Consider the following 16,834-nt stretch of genomic DNA (forward strand, 5'->3'; position numbering starts at 1 on the left):
AAATGATCCTGAGCATTGCTGAAGGAAATTCATTTGTGGTTGACCAAATTCTACGATGCAAATTCCACATGTATCATCTTCCAGTTATGTGGCATAACTAGCTAATCAATTCATGCAGAACTTCTCAAAAATCTTCTTGTTTCAGTAACCAAACAAATGATAACAATTTTAAAATTGCCTTTCAGCTTATAAAGTACAATATCAAACAGAAAGTGAACTACCAAGAATATCTCCCCATATTAAAGCAAACAGTCATTATATCTTTCTAGGCCTATGGGCTAAAGATCTCAAGTGTAGCTCCTATTATCATCTATATAGGAGAACTGCTGTTACCGAGCATATCAATCAGACTACTCACTTTATGGCCTACCTCAGTCCCGAGAGCTAGAAATGGCTAACGTGCATCGGAATCAGTTTAGTCATCTAGTGGAAGAATATTGCTCTAAGTTAGAAAGACTAAGCAATAGACCAAACTGCTTGCATTTCACCACGTGCCCAATCCCTTTATTTACGTGAAATGCTCGCAAAATCCTGAACTTTGAAGCTTGCATATTCAAATGTGGAATAAAAACACGGAAAAGACAATGGATTTTTCACATTACTCTAAGCACTTGCATAGAAATCACTAAATCTCAACCCAAGGAACTTATCTAAAATTCAACACTCATACACGAGCACTACACACTTTATAATCAGCATGTTGTAATGAAATGTGGATACTTGAGTTCATCCCTTTGTTGCATAGGTTAAAGTGCAATGGATATTAACTACTTAAATCTGTCTTGTGAGTTATGAACCAAACAGGAAACAGTAAAATTCAGTCGATTTCTAAAATGAATCCCCCCTTCAGTCATTACTGAGGTAAAATGCACCTGATCTCAAGGCACTAAGAACAGTTTAATGATTAAAAACCTACAATTTCCAACATTTAGATATTACTGTGCATTAAAGCTTTAGTGGTTGACACCTTTTATCCACACCTTGTGTTACATTAGATATGCACCTGCCTGTTTAAGTAGTGAAATAAATTGGAGATTGGTCGCTAATGAGTCATCAACTTCTTTAGCACTAAGCATCAGTTATAACTTTCATCCATCCATCTTAAATAAGCAAAACTGAAGCTTGCGGACAGAAGGTAGAGCAACCTACATCCTCACACTAAGACACCCATATGCAACCAACCACCCAAAGTAATTGACGCTTATTGCCAAGCCAACTACTTCTTTACAGTGAGATAAAGGTAAATTTTCTACACATCATAGCAGAAGTAGTCCTTGGTTCTCAATTTTCTATTTTTTTTCCTTTATGTTGCCGTGTTGAGGGAAGTGACTAAATCTGCTAATTCTAGTCATTATCAACAATTAGTTCATGCCATTTAACATATGATTAATATATATTTGTTTTTTAAAAAAATAAGTTTGCTATGATCCCCACACCATCCATTGAGAGCAGTAGAAATCTCCCCTACACTACCATCCAATCTCCTTGAGGGATAGAACTTCTTTGTGACTTCTAGCCAAAATTACCAATCCATTCATATCATCTAGCTTGTGTTTATAATAAATGTAACATGTATAAAATCCACTACATTGCTAGTTTTCCCATTACCATTTGCTAACTTTAGCAACAACATAAACAACACCTACACCTCAATGACAAATTAGTTGGGTTCGGCTATATCCTATATGAACCCTCTATATCCATCTTTCATTCCACCTCTGCTACTTTTAGATTGTAACTCATCCTACAACAATCACTCATTCAATAGGATATGAATCACACATAAATCGAATAATCAACAAGTTACTCTTTAGTTTGTTTACCTGACTTTTTTGATAAGGATGGATTTGAGCTTCCGAGCGAGTTCTTGAGAACGGATTTTCCGTTCAAGGATCTTACGAGCCAATACACGCTTCTCCGAGTTCTTGATGTGATGCAGCTGTTCGCGCTTAATCAGCCGTTCTATTCCGCTAGACTGCATTTTCCTCTGCATCAAAAACAAAGCTTGGTCTAGGTTATTGTTCCTCACCTTCACTCTTATGCCTCGCCATTGTTGCAGCCCCCAATTTAGTGGATTTAGGGCTACGTTCGGTCGATTGAAGATGTTCATCACTGACCTAATCATTTCTAGGGTTTCTCGATTTTGCTCTGAAATTGGGGCTTTTTCAATTTTTTGTGGAAGTATGCAGTTTGTATCAGTTTATCTATCTTAGGTCGATTTAACTTTTATAATTCTATTTAAATCATTCTTTTTAAAAAAAGTAAATGTAAATAGGATTTTCTCTTCTTCTCTTAACGTTCTCTTTTCTCTTTTTCTTTTTCCGTAGAAAATTTGAAAGTTCAACTATCAAAACAAAAATTATTATTCTCCATTGTCTTATCTTACTTCTCATCTTCGATCGTGAGTCTCTCTTCTTTCTGAACTAAAAAATGTGTTTGACTTAAAATGTTGTAAGTCATTCTTTTTTAGAGATTTTACAATTTTGGAACAATAGTAAGCTTTTTTTTTAGGTTAATGAAGAATAAATCGTTCTATAGATGTGAAAAATATATAATAGTATAATTGTACCTATTATTTATTGTTTTAGAAAGAAAATTAACAAACCCAAAAAATCATAATTTTGAGAAAATGTATAAATAATGTTAACATTAAGTGAAAATTCATTTTTTGTTGTTTTTGTTGTTCTTTTTGTGACCATTTTGTTCATATGACTTAAGAAATATAGTTTTGTTTAGTTGTCCGATAAATATTTGAAGTGTAGGAGATTGAAAAAATATACGGAAAAGGGCCTAAAATATCCTTAAAGTATTGAAAATGGTACAAAATTACCCTCCATCCACCTATTGGCTTCAAAATACCCTTCTCACCCACCTATTAGGTCCAAAATACCCTTGTCATCCACATTTTGGTTCAAAATTGACCGCTTATTTAACGGTTTTATATTTAAACTATTAATATATTTTTTAAAATACGTGACGCTCAACTATTTGTTATAATTTAACTTATTAGTATAATTTATAAATCAATCCACTACTCACCCATTACTAATTAAATTCCTCTAAATTAATAAACATGTCATATTATTAATGCAAGCTACTGTCAATTGAGTGTTTAAAAATTATAGAAGTAAATTATCATACATTCAACTGGCTAAATAAAAATCACCGATAAACTTAAAAGTCTAACTATGTTCATCTTAATTATTCTTACGTCTCAATTATGTGATGTTACGACATAGGTAACTTTTTTTCAAAATAATATATTAAAGGTTTTAAAACAAATCATAAATATTTATAAAATTATATTTTAAAAAAGTGCATGAATTAATTCGGGATTTATATACTTCCTTACCTTTAATCATAAATTTCTAATTCAATTTTGAAAGAAAGTGTCCTCCTAAATAAGTGGCTCAACCTAAATTCAATAGGAGCTTAGATTCGGAATCGAATAATTTTGGATGTCATTTTCAGGAATCTATAATTTAATTGTGTTTTAGTAGTGTTTATGACAATTATGATATCATAATTAGATTATTAATTGAGTGAGGTTTAGTTAGTAATGAGTGGATAGTGGGTTGATTTATAAATTATATTAATAAATTAAAATTATAATCAATAGTTGAACGCCAAGTATTTAAAAAAATATTTAAAGAGTTTAATTTTAAAACAATTAAAAAAGTGATCAATTTTGAACCCAAAGGTGGATGACAAGGGTATTTTGGAGCTAATACGTGGATGAAAAAGGGCATTTTGGAGCCAATAGGTGGATGAAGGGTAATTTTGTATCATTTTCAATACTTCAAGGGTATTTTAGGCCCTTTTCCGAAAAATATATTTCTTAAGCACTATGTATAATTAGTGAAAGAAAAAGACAATGATTAATGCTTTGTATCACACTCAAATCCAAAAGGCAAGGAGAACAAGAAGAAGGAGAAGGACCTAGAGATGAAGAAGGAGAGATTGAAAAAGAAAGCGAAGAAGAAAAAGAAAAAAAAGTCAAAGTTATCAATTGTAATGTGAAGCAACAATATTCACCATTGATTAGATTGATGATTATGTATACCATTGTGAATTACCATTTTTGTTGATACGTTGTATAAAACAAATGGTGAAGTGTTTATTTTTGCTGATAATCTTAATATTTTCTTTTTATTGAAACATATGTTAATTATGATGAAAAAGAAGAAATGTGGTGTATGTGATAACATATATAACCTATGTTCTAAAAAGCACCACAGAATTATCTACATGTGCCTCAACAGAAAGGATATATGTGGCAATATATATAACCTATGTTGTAAAACAACAGCACAGAATTATCTACATGTGTCCCAACAGAAAGGATATATGTGGCAACATATGTCACAACAAGAAGATATATGTCAACATATGCCACGGTCAAGAAGATATATGATAACATATGTCACGTAAAGAAGATATGTCACAGAATGAAGATATGTGACAACATATATATCTCACATAAAGAAGCTATGTGGCAACATATGTCACAAAAAGGAGATACGTGGTAACATATGTCACAGAAAGAAGATATTTGGCAACATTTCATTGTTACCAATGTGGTGTCTGTGGCAACATATATAACCTTTGTTGTAAAAAAAAACTATAGAATTATCTGCATGTACCCCAACAGAAAGGATATATATGACAATAGATGTCAACACTATGAATTGTCGAAAAAAATTAAAAAGTAAAATAAAAATGTCTAAAATAATCGTTCCTTCATTTTCCACTCTCCTGTCCTTTATAAAAGGTCGTCTCATTTCATATTTCAAATTTAATTTATTTGATACTAATTTTCGTTATCTTTTTTCTCTTTTCTTTCTCTCATTCCATTATTTCTTTGCAATTCAAATTGTTGCTATGTTTTCTACAACTTCAGTGGTAATATGTTGCGATTTTCTTCTACAACAAAGCGTTGTTGCCCTCATTATTTCTAGTTTATCGTTGATATCTTTTACGATAAAATTTAATAGTTATTGGTATTAAATCAGGACTTTTTAATTATTTTTTATCACTTATTTCTTTGTATGATGGTTGAGTTATTATTCCTTTTGAAATATTATTTGATTAAAAAAATATATTTTAAGATGTACATCTTGCCTCATATGACATGTCTGTTACAATTTTTCCAACAGAACGTGCATATGTTGTCACATATATCACTTCAAGGTTGACTTAATAGATAAATTGAGCGATTTAGAAATGAAAAAAATATCAAATTGGATTAAATTTTAGTACTTTGGCAATAATTAAACAACAAAAATATGTTTGATCACTTGGAACAACAATTAGATTGGTGTTATATAACCATCATATGAAGTTACTTGGTCATTGTATGATGGACTAGTGATATGATAGTCTTTGTAAAAATAATTTGATAAAATTGATAAAAGTTGTTGTATTAGAACTTTTTTTTTTTGCTTAGACATGTTGTATGACTATATGTTAGTGTTACATGTTGAATTAGGTGACAATTTAATTGAATTAATCCCAAAAAAATCATTATATGATATACGTATGTTGCCACATATGTAATGTCTGTTGCAATTTTCCAATAGGACGTGTATATGTTGCCCCATATGTCACTTCAAGAATGGGTTAATCAATAAATTGAATGATTTAGCAATGAAAAAATGTCAAATTGGACCAAATTTTAGTACTTTGGACCATAATTAAGCAATAAAAATATGCTACAACACTTGGAACAACGATTTACAAGGGTGTGATAACTATCATATAAAGTTACTTGCTCATTGTATGATAAACTAGTGATATGATAATCTTTGTAAAAATAATTGACAGAATTGAGGAAGGTTGTTATATTAGACTATAATTATGTACTTAGACATGTTGTAAGACAATATATTAGTGTTACATGTTGAATTAAGTGACAATTTAATTGTATTAACCCTCAAAAACCATTTTATGATATACATATGTTGTCACATATGATATGTCTATTGCAATTTTCTCAACAGAATATGCATATGTTATTACATGTGTCATTTCAATGATGTCTTAATCAATAAATTGAGCAATTTAGAATGAAAAAATGTCAAATTTGGCCAAATTTTAGTACTTTGAACCAAAATTATGCAATAAAAATATGTTATAGCACTTGAAACAACGATTTATAAGGGTGTTATGTAACTATCATATTATAGTTACTTGGTCATCGTACGATGAATTAGTGGTATGATAGTCTTTGTAAAAATAATTGATAGAATTGATGAAGGTTGTTGTATTAGACCATAATTTTGTACTTAGACATATTGTAAGATTATATGTTAGTGTTACATGTTGCAATTTAATTGAATTAGCCCCCAAAAGATCATTTTATGATATACATATGTTGTCACATATGACATTTCTATTGCAATTTTTCTAACAGAACGTGCATATGTTGCAACATATAGCAATATAGTGGAAACGTGAATGCAAACTATTGAAAAAATTACAGGTGCCCAGATGATGATGAATGATTTCATTAATTTTACATATCAAAACAATGTGTGTGACCCTAATCATTTATGAAGTAATTGAAATTAATAGCAAACGAAATTTGGTCCACTGATTAAATTAGTTAAATTTGATTCAAGAAAAAGAAAAGAAGAAAGTTCAAGGACTAGCAGGCAACACCAATAATGTACAAAAAGAAGAATAAAAAGATAAAGAGAACGGAAAGAAAGACAAGCAAGCAAGCAAGAACGAAAAAGAAGAAGAATACGACGAGAGGTGGGGAAAAAATATTTTATTTCCTCTTTTCGTACAGTTTGCTAGTGGCTTCCCCCAATTTTAATTACCATCAAAATTGGTTAAATTAGGTTTTAGTCAATTTACCCTTTTACCCTTCATTTAATTCAATGGACCAAACTGCCACCTTATAAACTTGAGGGCAACTCCACAATCCTTAATCATTAATCACATAATTGTCACCTATACCCAATAATTAAAACTTATGTCACTGCCTATTTATTTTGAAACCTTACTGTTACTTTTTTTTTAAAAGTTCCATTGGTTAATTTCTAGAATTTGAAAATAAATCTTTTCAAAGATAAATAATAGTTTTAAAATAATTTTGGCGTTATTTTGCTATTTTATTTGAAGAATATTTTAAAACACTTTCTTACATATTGTTCTATCTTTCAAGTATAGTACATTCGTATAAATCAATCATATATTATCTATTTGAAAATTAATTGAGCACATATTTTGAATTACCAATTTAAGGTCATTTAATTTTTAATTATTATAATTAGTCTATTTTTGCAAATAAATATTCTATTTTGTTGAAATAAAAAGGCTTAGTTAATTAATTGATGAAGCAATTTATTTTTTTAAAGATGATTTAGAAATGCTCTCTATAATAAATCTATAGGAATTTTACGAACAATAGCACTTAACCATGTCAACGACCGGCCATCACCAAAAAACGGCTAATTATGTAACAATCATCGACACATTCACTAACTTACAAACACATAATTTAATAAATATCAAATCTACGACGCTTAGTACTGTTGACTCCAGAAATTTGTAATACATTCTCATTTGGTTTTTCTTATAATTCTTTTAGCAATAATCTTAGAAGGTTCTCTATCTTCTACAAATTTCATATTAACGTGTGAAGTCATTGTATCACCATCGAAAGAGGAATTCCTTATCTATAAAAGAATAATGTTAGTTTCATTTATGAGCATGTTTTCTATCCATCGAAAATAATTATTGTAGACGATAAAATTTGAGTTGAGAAAATAATAGTCAGGAACGAAAAAATATCGCAACAATCATATTTATTGATTTCAAAATGCGGGTGTCACAATCTCTATGATTTCTCTGAATTTGTATTTTCAAATATAGATTCAAGGTACTTGAGTTTAATCTTGAATTTGTCTTTGAACTTGATCTTGGGTTCAAGGGCTTTAGAGCTTGTTTATCAATCTTCATTGGACTTGAACTTTATCTTGACTTTTATTTAAATTCAAGGGCTTCTTGAATTCGGTGGTCTCTTGATCTTGATCATTCTTGAACTTGAATGCTTAAATTTGTAGTTTATTGAGAAATCTATGATGTTTGATCCACGAGCTTTCTCTAACTTCTTGTATAGAATTTATGGTCCTTTATCTAAATTATGAAGACCTATATCTATAGTTTTGGAAAAGAGGAGTTAAGATAGGAACAAGTTTTCTTCTTGTCCATCAGATTTAAGTGATATGTGCTTTGTGGAGCGGGTTTGTCATTTTGACACGTGTCATGATCCTATTGGCTTCTTTATTTGACTTGGCATGACACATCATTTACCACGTGACACCAAAATGACCTTTTAGATGAGATTACATTGGGCTTAGCAAACTGGGCTCATCTATTATAGCTCAAATCAATTAATTTGGACTTTAATTAAATTCATATTTATTGGACTTAAATAATTATTCCAATTATATTAATCCATAATGTATTCTACCTTTTTATGACGTCTAGCTAAAACCTCAATTCTTAAGATAGACTTATATATTAATATTTTATATAATCCTAATTATTTTATGATTTATATTTAATAAATTTTAAATAATTACAATCGTATTTATCATTTTTATTGAAATAATAAAACAAAATTCAGCTAAATATCCAAACATTTTGAAGTGGTCAACTTAATTTTCTTACCTTCGAATGGGCACAACTCCAAAATTTACAATCAAAATTTCTTGGAGTCCTCGATGTTTTTATTTTATACTCTTTACATTTACAAACATCTGATTCAATCAAGTATACAAACATCAAAAATTAAAATATAAAGTACGAAAAAATAGAAGATGAATGAGAAAATATGGAATGAATAACTCATATTTATTGTTGAAGAAAGAGACATATATTCATGTGAGTGGGCTTAACGAAAAGAATTATAGTTCGGCCTTTTATGGGCGAACTACCTTTAAGATTTGTATAATATTGGTTTGGATGAATTTGGAGATAATAGAGACTATGACGTTAAAATTAAAGATGATAGTTGTAATTTGACCATAAATGAGCAAACTGTTCGTTTTGATGTGTGTTTTTAGAGAGGGTCTCTTTAATGTTTAAGATTCAAAAAGTATTCGTTTAAATGTCGGACTCTCAAACCACTCATTGACGATATTTCATATTATTGAAATCTTTTTAAATTCATCCACAATGCACATAAATAAATATGTAGTGTAATTATTTTTCAGGCGCAATAATTATAATTTATATGATGTTTTACATTTTAAGTAGTACGTAGTCCTGTTTGCAAATAATAAGCTTTTGTCCCTTGTCTTTGTCTTCTCATTATTTTCTTTTTACTGCTACCAACAGTCGAAGTAATTATAGCTTGAACAAAAAATAATATCCTTTCTTTTGCCTTCTTGTTACGATAAAATGTAACATTATTATAGTCAGAGTTAGTAGGTTTCCTCTTCTCATTGATGGAGACAGGAATTTAAAGAATGTTATAAAAAATTAAATATCATACACTCATAATAGTTAATATTTAATTCTTTTACATCACATAATTTTTCGATAAAGAATATGCATCGGACCAGGACCACTGGGCGCGTATACAAGAGGAGGTTACAACGCTACCCTTATGAAATCATATATAGTAGTGTTGTATTTTAAATAAATCTTTAAATATAAATGTATTAACCATACTCAAAATATCATATAATTATACGATGGTGATTGAGTGCTTAAGTGAGATTAGAAATTTGAATCTCATGCCTATCTTATTTTATTTTTCTTTCTAAAATTGGGTAATCATCTCTAAGTGATTATTTGTAGCCTTTATATAGATGGCTTTAATCTTCAAAGTTTTCCAAGTTTGTCACATTACAAATTCCTATATTTTTTTTAGCATTGTAATTCTTTTTATATAATTAAACTAAATGTATATACTAAAACTAGTAGTAATAAATATGACATATAATGAATTGATTCAGATCTCAATACCTTTAATACGTAATATATATTATACCATTTGAATAGATATAAGAATTAATTTTGAACCTATAATTTTCCGATTTTAGTGATAAAAACTTAAATTTCAAATCAATCAATTTTATATCTTACATCCACATATTCATAATAATACGCTCATCGTCTCAAAATTTTGAATAAATCAAAACCATCCTTGAGCTATGATATGTCCAATTATGTATATGGCTTAATGATGAATACCAAAGACAAGTTTGACTGGATCCAATAACATTTACTTAATTTAACTTTATTTTTATATTAAAAAAATCATTAAAAAATCTAATAAGTAAAAAGGAGTAATAAGTTTGATAATAAACTTAAAATTCATCAATTTTAAATTTTGATTCTATCATCTAATAAGTAAAAGGAGCTATAAGTTTGATAATAAATTTAAAATTTATAAACTTGAAATTCTGATTAGATAGAGGATTATAAAAGAACATCCACATGATGCTATGTAGTATGTGTCCTTTCCAAAAAAAAAAAAATCCTTTTTCTTTTTGGTGGCAAGAAAATTAAAATTGGGAGTAGATGAAAAGGTACATTTCTAACTGATAAAGGAGAAAAGACTCATCCAAACATATAGTACTATTATCTTGAGCCATGAAAAAACCCTCTCTTGAAATAGAAGAAAGTCATTAAAGTTAGGTATCTCCCAATAGTATTAGTGAAAATATGAAAGTTATAACAATAATAATAATATGTGAAAGAAAATGATGATGAGAGAAGATGAAGGAATTGTTATATCATCATCAAATAACAAAAGATGTGAAGACTGTGGAAACCAAGCTAAAAAAGATTGTTTGTATTTTAGATGCAGAACTTGTTGTAAAACTAGAGGGTATCAATGTCAAACTCATGTTAAAAGCACTTGGATACCCATCTCTACCAGGCGTTCAAGACATCATCATCCCAGCTCAACTGTTCAACAACCAAACCCTAAAAGACACAGACCAAATCACGCGCTATTACAAACAGGTACTTGTAATTGTAATTGAATACAATCATATATATATATATATATATATATATATGTCTTCGTGAATATTACTACCTTCAAACCCTAGCTAGATAGTACAATTTGTTGATATACCAGGAAATTCAAATTATGTTATTTATATATGATTAAAATTATTTTTAAGCGTGTTTACTTCTTCATATATTTTAAACCATTTAATAAAAAATCTTGGATTTGTCATTTTAGTCTAGACATATATACTAATCTTAATTATCTTTTGACTCATCTTATATGATCAACATTAGATCGATGGAGGAGGAGTCACACTACTTGCACCCTCATCATAGCAAAAAGACCAAAAAGAAGTGCTACATTAATTTTACTAGCTATATAATTAACTTCTATATACACATTTGGGGAGTTCAAGAATTTTGTGCACTGTTAAAATTATTTTAAAAATATTAACATGTAATTGTTTATAGAAAATGAGATTAGTAACTTCACATGATAATTAGTTCACTAAAAAGTGTGTCCTTCTTGATCCTCCTTTTTAATGAAGAAATGGAAAATATATGTTATAGTAAATATAAAGTGGAATTAGAACCCAATTTTCAAATGATCAAATTCAAACTTGAAAAGATCTTGAAGAAAGAGGGACAAAGGGTTGATGAAAAACTAAGATACACTATGTGCTAAGATAAAGTTGAAAATTTGAGTTTTTGAAGTTTGAACATGCATTTTGTGGGGGAAAAAAATTAGGCTTTATGATTGGAAGTGAAATGAGCTAGTTTTTGGAATTTTTAAAAGTATATCAAATTTCATGATTAAACAGATATTTAAAGATAAAATTTCAAAATCTGATTCAAAAGGTCACATAGTAGTTTAATAGTGTAGAAATTGATCATTACTCTATTTTTTTTCATCAATTTTCAATGTATATTTACTTTTGAAACACTACTTACAAGCTTTAGGTGGTGAAGAGGAAAAAGAAGAACTTCCATCAGAAGTGAGTTTACCGGCAATTTTTCGTTGTGTTAGAGTGAGTTCAGTAGACAATATGGTCGATCAATATGCCTATCAGACATCAGTAAACATAGCAGGACATGTTTTTAAAGGGATATTATATGATCAAGGCAACAATATGCCTAACCAAACTTCCTCAAGAGGCTTTCACCAACAACAACTTACAAATTTCACACCACCAATATCTACTACTTACCCTACTTTCATGCCTGGTATGCAATTATTCCAATACCCAAAATCATCCTAAAACAAAGGATATTTGCTTGTCTCTGTTGTTCGGATTCTTCAAAAATGTTGTCTGATATGTTGGGCTTTATAAAAGTAGTTTCATTTTGAAGGATTGAGCAACATGTATATTGCTAGCTAGATCTTATATCTCTCTAGCTATATATTTTTATGTGCATTCCAAGTGTATAGAATAAAGTGTTCATATTAAAGACGTTTACTGTCTATTTTTGATTTAACACACTTTTTATTGTAGTGTTCCAATAGATATTGGAACTTTCTCTTAACCATAGTGCTACTATTCGATTACATTTGTGTTTAATGTGTTTTTTCGTGTAGAATATATAGAGATTCTCTAAGTTTGATATAGAATATAATTTTCTTTCTCTGATTAAAGGTTGTCCAGAGAAGACTAAGATACAAATATGGTAGTAATTAAGCTTCAATCCAGCATCAGTTAAAGTTAAACCAATTTTGAGCTGAGAAAAGGGCTATTTTCCCCAAAGTAAAAAATACACATTGGGAAAAATAAACATAATGAGATACACTAGTGTGTATATGTATATATATTGAGAAGAGAAAGGGGAATAGTTGTATTTTTTTGGAATTCCAATGAAGAAGTATTTGTCTTTGGTATGAAATTTTAATTACTATGATATGCTTCTACAAGTTTGTCTTTTTCATGAATTTCTTTCTTGTGACCACATTGTGTTTATAGGGAATTAATTAGTTATGTCTAATTTATTGGTTGTTTATCAACTCCATAGTCACTTTTCTCCTCATTATCCGTTTCTTTGCCGGCTAATTGATGTCAAAATATAAATTATATATAATGAAGTTTTTCTTTAAACACCACCAATGATATTATATCCAAAGTTAGCTAGAATCTTCATTTTTAATGTCGTATTCGTAGCAATACAGTAGGATATATGATTGTAAACTTGTAGTTGTGAATGTGAGTTTCAGATTTATATCAAATTTAATTGATTAATATTGAATACTTTGATCAAAACAGACAGAGAAATTCGAAGCAAATATCTAAAACAAAAGGTTAATGAAGAAAATGAAATAGCTTGTATATAGAATTACTATATATGTCCGTTCTTTTTTTTTTTTATCTTCTTTTCGTACTCTCCTCGAAATTAAATATCTTATAAGTTTTTAACATAATATCTCATAATTTAGCGTGTAGCTCTATTTTTTAATTTGTACATTTGAATCATTTTTTTAGTGATTTTTGCAGGCATATTTTAAAATTCATATTATGAAAGATTCAACTTTTAGATCCACACTCATACATCTAAGTCTAAACAACTTAGATTTTACCTTCTATAATAGATCAATTATTTTGTTGTAGATAATTACTAATGCGTAATATTCAATGTAAAAATTCAAAAGTTTTTGAGTGATTTAATGATATAAAATCTTTTTTTGATAGTTGTTTATTACGTTAAACCCTATGCTATGTTGCATTTGAAATATTACACTATGATTTAGTAACAATAGATATACTGTTCTAGCGATAATACTAAACAATTTAGATTTTACCTGCTATAATAGATCAATTATTTTGTATAAGTAATTACTAATGTATAATATTCGACATAAAAAGTCAAAAAGTTTTTGAGTGACTTGATGATATAAAATATTTTTATATAGTTGTTTATTATGTTAAACTCAATGCTATGTGTCCTTTAAAATATTACACTAAGATTTAGGAACAATAGATATACTCTTCTAGCGATAATATTCATTGTCATAACAATAGTTAATGATAATAAAGTTAATATTGTTATTGTATTTAGTCACTAAAAATTTTAACGATATTTGTATAAGGTGCTTGTTATAAATATTCATATTTATAATTATCGCTAAATATAGTATACTAATAACAATATTACTGTCACTAATTTTATTATTTATTTTTTTTGTTAGAGGATAACTCTTGGACAATATTTTAATTGTATTAGTTTGTGCTACTGAAAAAGTTAACGTGTTACATTGAGTTTTATTAAATTGGGAATTCATAGACAAACAAAGAAATTATGCAATAAAATGTAGGCAGTACCCATGAGTACTTATCACTATACTTGTCCCCTTCTTGTATGTATAAAGTTCAACATAATTCTGATCAATTTCTTCAAATTTACACTCTTTTATATTTAAAAAAATGTGTAGAGAGTTTACAGAAGAAAAAGGATTAAAGAAGATGGTTATTTTGTACATGTGTTAAAAAGTATTTTTATTTTCTCATTGTTAAATAATTGAGTAGGTATAGTAGCATTGTCCTTTTTCAACTTTTAATGCATGTGACTATCTTATAAGTTAGGGTTCATCAAGTTGTTACTTTCTTAAGCACATCCATGATGTAGGTCCTTTTATCTTGCATGTCATGAAATCTATTAGATCATTTTGTTTACCCTATGCATATTGAGTATGAATTTCCCTATTTTAAGTGGTTATAATGAGTTAAATCCAAACATAACAACTCCTAATTCGTAAAATTGCAAATTTTTTAATAATTATGGTGTATGAATCAGTATTTGTGCATCTCAACTAATTCCAACTTTCACCAATAACAATCTACAGCTGGTATGAAATAACTCCATTCGCCTCAACTAATTTCAACTCTCACCAGTAACAGACAACTGGTGTCAAATAACTCTATCCACCAAGGGTGAGACAAATGAAAATTAAGAATCTCCAAGTATTTTTTGTCTCCATGAAATTTTGAACCAGAAACCTCATTGTTTGCAATCTTCTTTAGCAACTGAAATTATACTGAAATATAACTTATGAGATATTATTATAAAAAAAAAATTATGTTACATTAAAACTTACTAATATTATGAATAACTCTTTATAATAATATAAATTTAAACCTTAGCTTATAAGCAATTGACTAGTGGGTATTGATGGATATACATGTAAAAGGAATAATCTATGATTACTATAATGATGAATATAGAAAATAATTGTTCCTCAAATGAATAGTAATTAAATGAAAAAGATTATTGTGTGGGCATCTATTGATTTTGTAGATGATATAATAACATTGCACTACTAGAAGCCGAAAAGCAAATAGGATTGCACATGTGACATGTTCATAATAACCTTTTATGCTAAAGACACATTCACACTAACCAAATCAAAAAAGATACATACCCCCAATCAATTGGAATATATCCTTACCTTACTACTCCTAGACAAGGCAAAGAATCTTTTAATAGCACGATTTGTTCTTTAAAAAGATTGATCTTTAATTTTATTTTTAAAAATTGAACGTATAGTTTATATGAAATAAATATTTTAAAATCGTAGAATATACTTGTAAAATATTATAATATAAAGAGATAAGCTTATACTTTTTTTAAAAAAAACTATTTTCCTTATCTTGAATTATAAATGACCCAGCAAAATAAGATAACTTTATATTATATTTTTATATATAAAGAAACGAATTTAGACCAAACTCAATCCAAAAAGCTAGCTCATAAAATTGATGTTACTCAACTCTATATAAGGAGTTGAGTCCATCATTTTCTCATCTCACCAATATGGGATAATTTAACTCTTAGTCTTACGCCTCAGACATTTCATTCGTGAATAATTAAATATGGGGGTCAACATCAATAAATCATAAATTGGGATGGGTTTAACTTGGATTAGCTTTTAGGACTGGACACAATGACCACTTATTTAATTACATGGTATTAAAGTACGATCCATCTCACCAAATATTGAATAGCCAAATTAAATTGTTCACGCTTGAGTGTCCAATCCTAGACGTGAGAAGAGATGTTGAAGAATAAAAATAACTCACATTAGACCCAAAATTCATTTCTTTGCACTATACAATAAACCCAACATTATTTGTATTTAATTTATAATTATATATATTGATATTGTAAACAAAAAAATTACCCTAGCGATCAATAAATTTTAACTTTTTTTAGTTTCTCACCTGAGTTCGATACCCTGACTAAATATGGATTCGCATTAGAAAGTCCAACAGTGAGACGAAGGTAAAATACTTCCTAACAGAGACGACTTCGTACCTAAAGAGATTCAAAGAAAAAAAAACTCTGACTATATTAGTGGATCGATTTAATTTTAACTTTAAAAAACCAACTCAATATCATAGCTATTTGTCATGAACGATGGGTTACTAATTCTACTTATTGTGGACGATGGCTTTTAAATGACTTTCCTATTTAGTTCTTTTTTTTATAAAATAAAAAAAAAAAAGATTTTTAAGTATTGAGCCGCAAACTTTTTAAGAAGGGGAACCAATCTGGCTTTATGCCTAACATATAAAGATGTTTCTTTGAATTTATTAATTTTCTATGGACATTAGAACTTCAATAAATTTGTATTAAGAACTCTTTTTTTAAAAAAGAATGGTATAAGTATCTGGAGATGATTGATAAGTGATCTTTGGACTTGTTGAGGAGACATTGCATTTGAGGCTACCAACAAAGAGAGCTTTTAGACTTTGCACTCTAACTTTAGCCATAAAAATGATAATTTAGGCTAATGTTGCTCTAAAATTGAATAACGGTTAAAGTCATTAATATTTATTTTGTAGTAATAATAGAATTGTTTATTCTTAAATTG

The 16,834-nt window shown here is 28.6% G+C and overlaps 2 protein-coding genes across 2 annotated transcripts; one reads left to right on the forward strand and one right to left on the reverse strand.

The window, feature by feature from the left end:
* Positions 1–1,819: 1,819 nt before the first annotated feature.
* LOC101259299 (uncharacterized) lies at positions 1,820–2,219 on the reverse strand. The gene has a single exon (XM_004248646.5). It carries the CDS (start codon positions 2,123–2,125, stop codon positions 1,820–1,822), a length of 306 nt encoding a protein of 101 aa, XP_004248694.2. The 5' UTR covers positions 2,126–2,219.
* An 8,107-nt stretch (positions 2,220–10,326) lies between these two features.
* Positions 10,327–12,390, forward strand: LOC101255342 (protein SHI RELATED SEQUENCE 3-like). Its single transcript, XM_010329129.4, has 2 exons — positions 10,327–10,989; positions 11,935–12,390. Exons 1-2 carry the CDS (start codon positions 10,725–10,727, stop codon positions 12,237–12,239), a joined length of 570 nt encoding a protein of 189 aa, XP_010327431.1. The 5' UTR covers positions 10,327–10,724; the 3' UTR covers positions 12,240–12,390.
* Positions 12,391–16,834: the final 4,444 nt, after the last annotated feature.

This window comes from Solanum lycopersicum, chromosome 10, assembly GCF_036512215.1.
Source record: "Solanum lycopersicum chromosome 10, SLM_r2.1".
Lineage (NCBI taxonomy): Eukaryota > Viridiplantae > Streptophyta > Magnoliopsida > Solanales > Solanaceae > Solanum > Solanum lycopersicum.

Excerpts from the sequence above, each read along its gene's own strand:
- LOC101259299 (XM_004248646.5), bottom strand. The coding sequence starts at position 2,125 with ATGATTAGGTCAGTGATGAACATCTTCAATCGACCGAACGTAGCCCTA.
- LOC101255342 (XM_010329129.4), top strand. The coding sequence starts at position 10,725 with ATGATGATGAGAGAAGATGAAGGAATTGTTATATCATCATCAAATAAC. Across the intron at positions 10,990-11,934 it reads TCACGCGCTATTACAAACAG|CTTTAGGTGGTGAAGAGGAA; the intron begins GTACTTGTAATT and ends ACTACTTACAAG.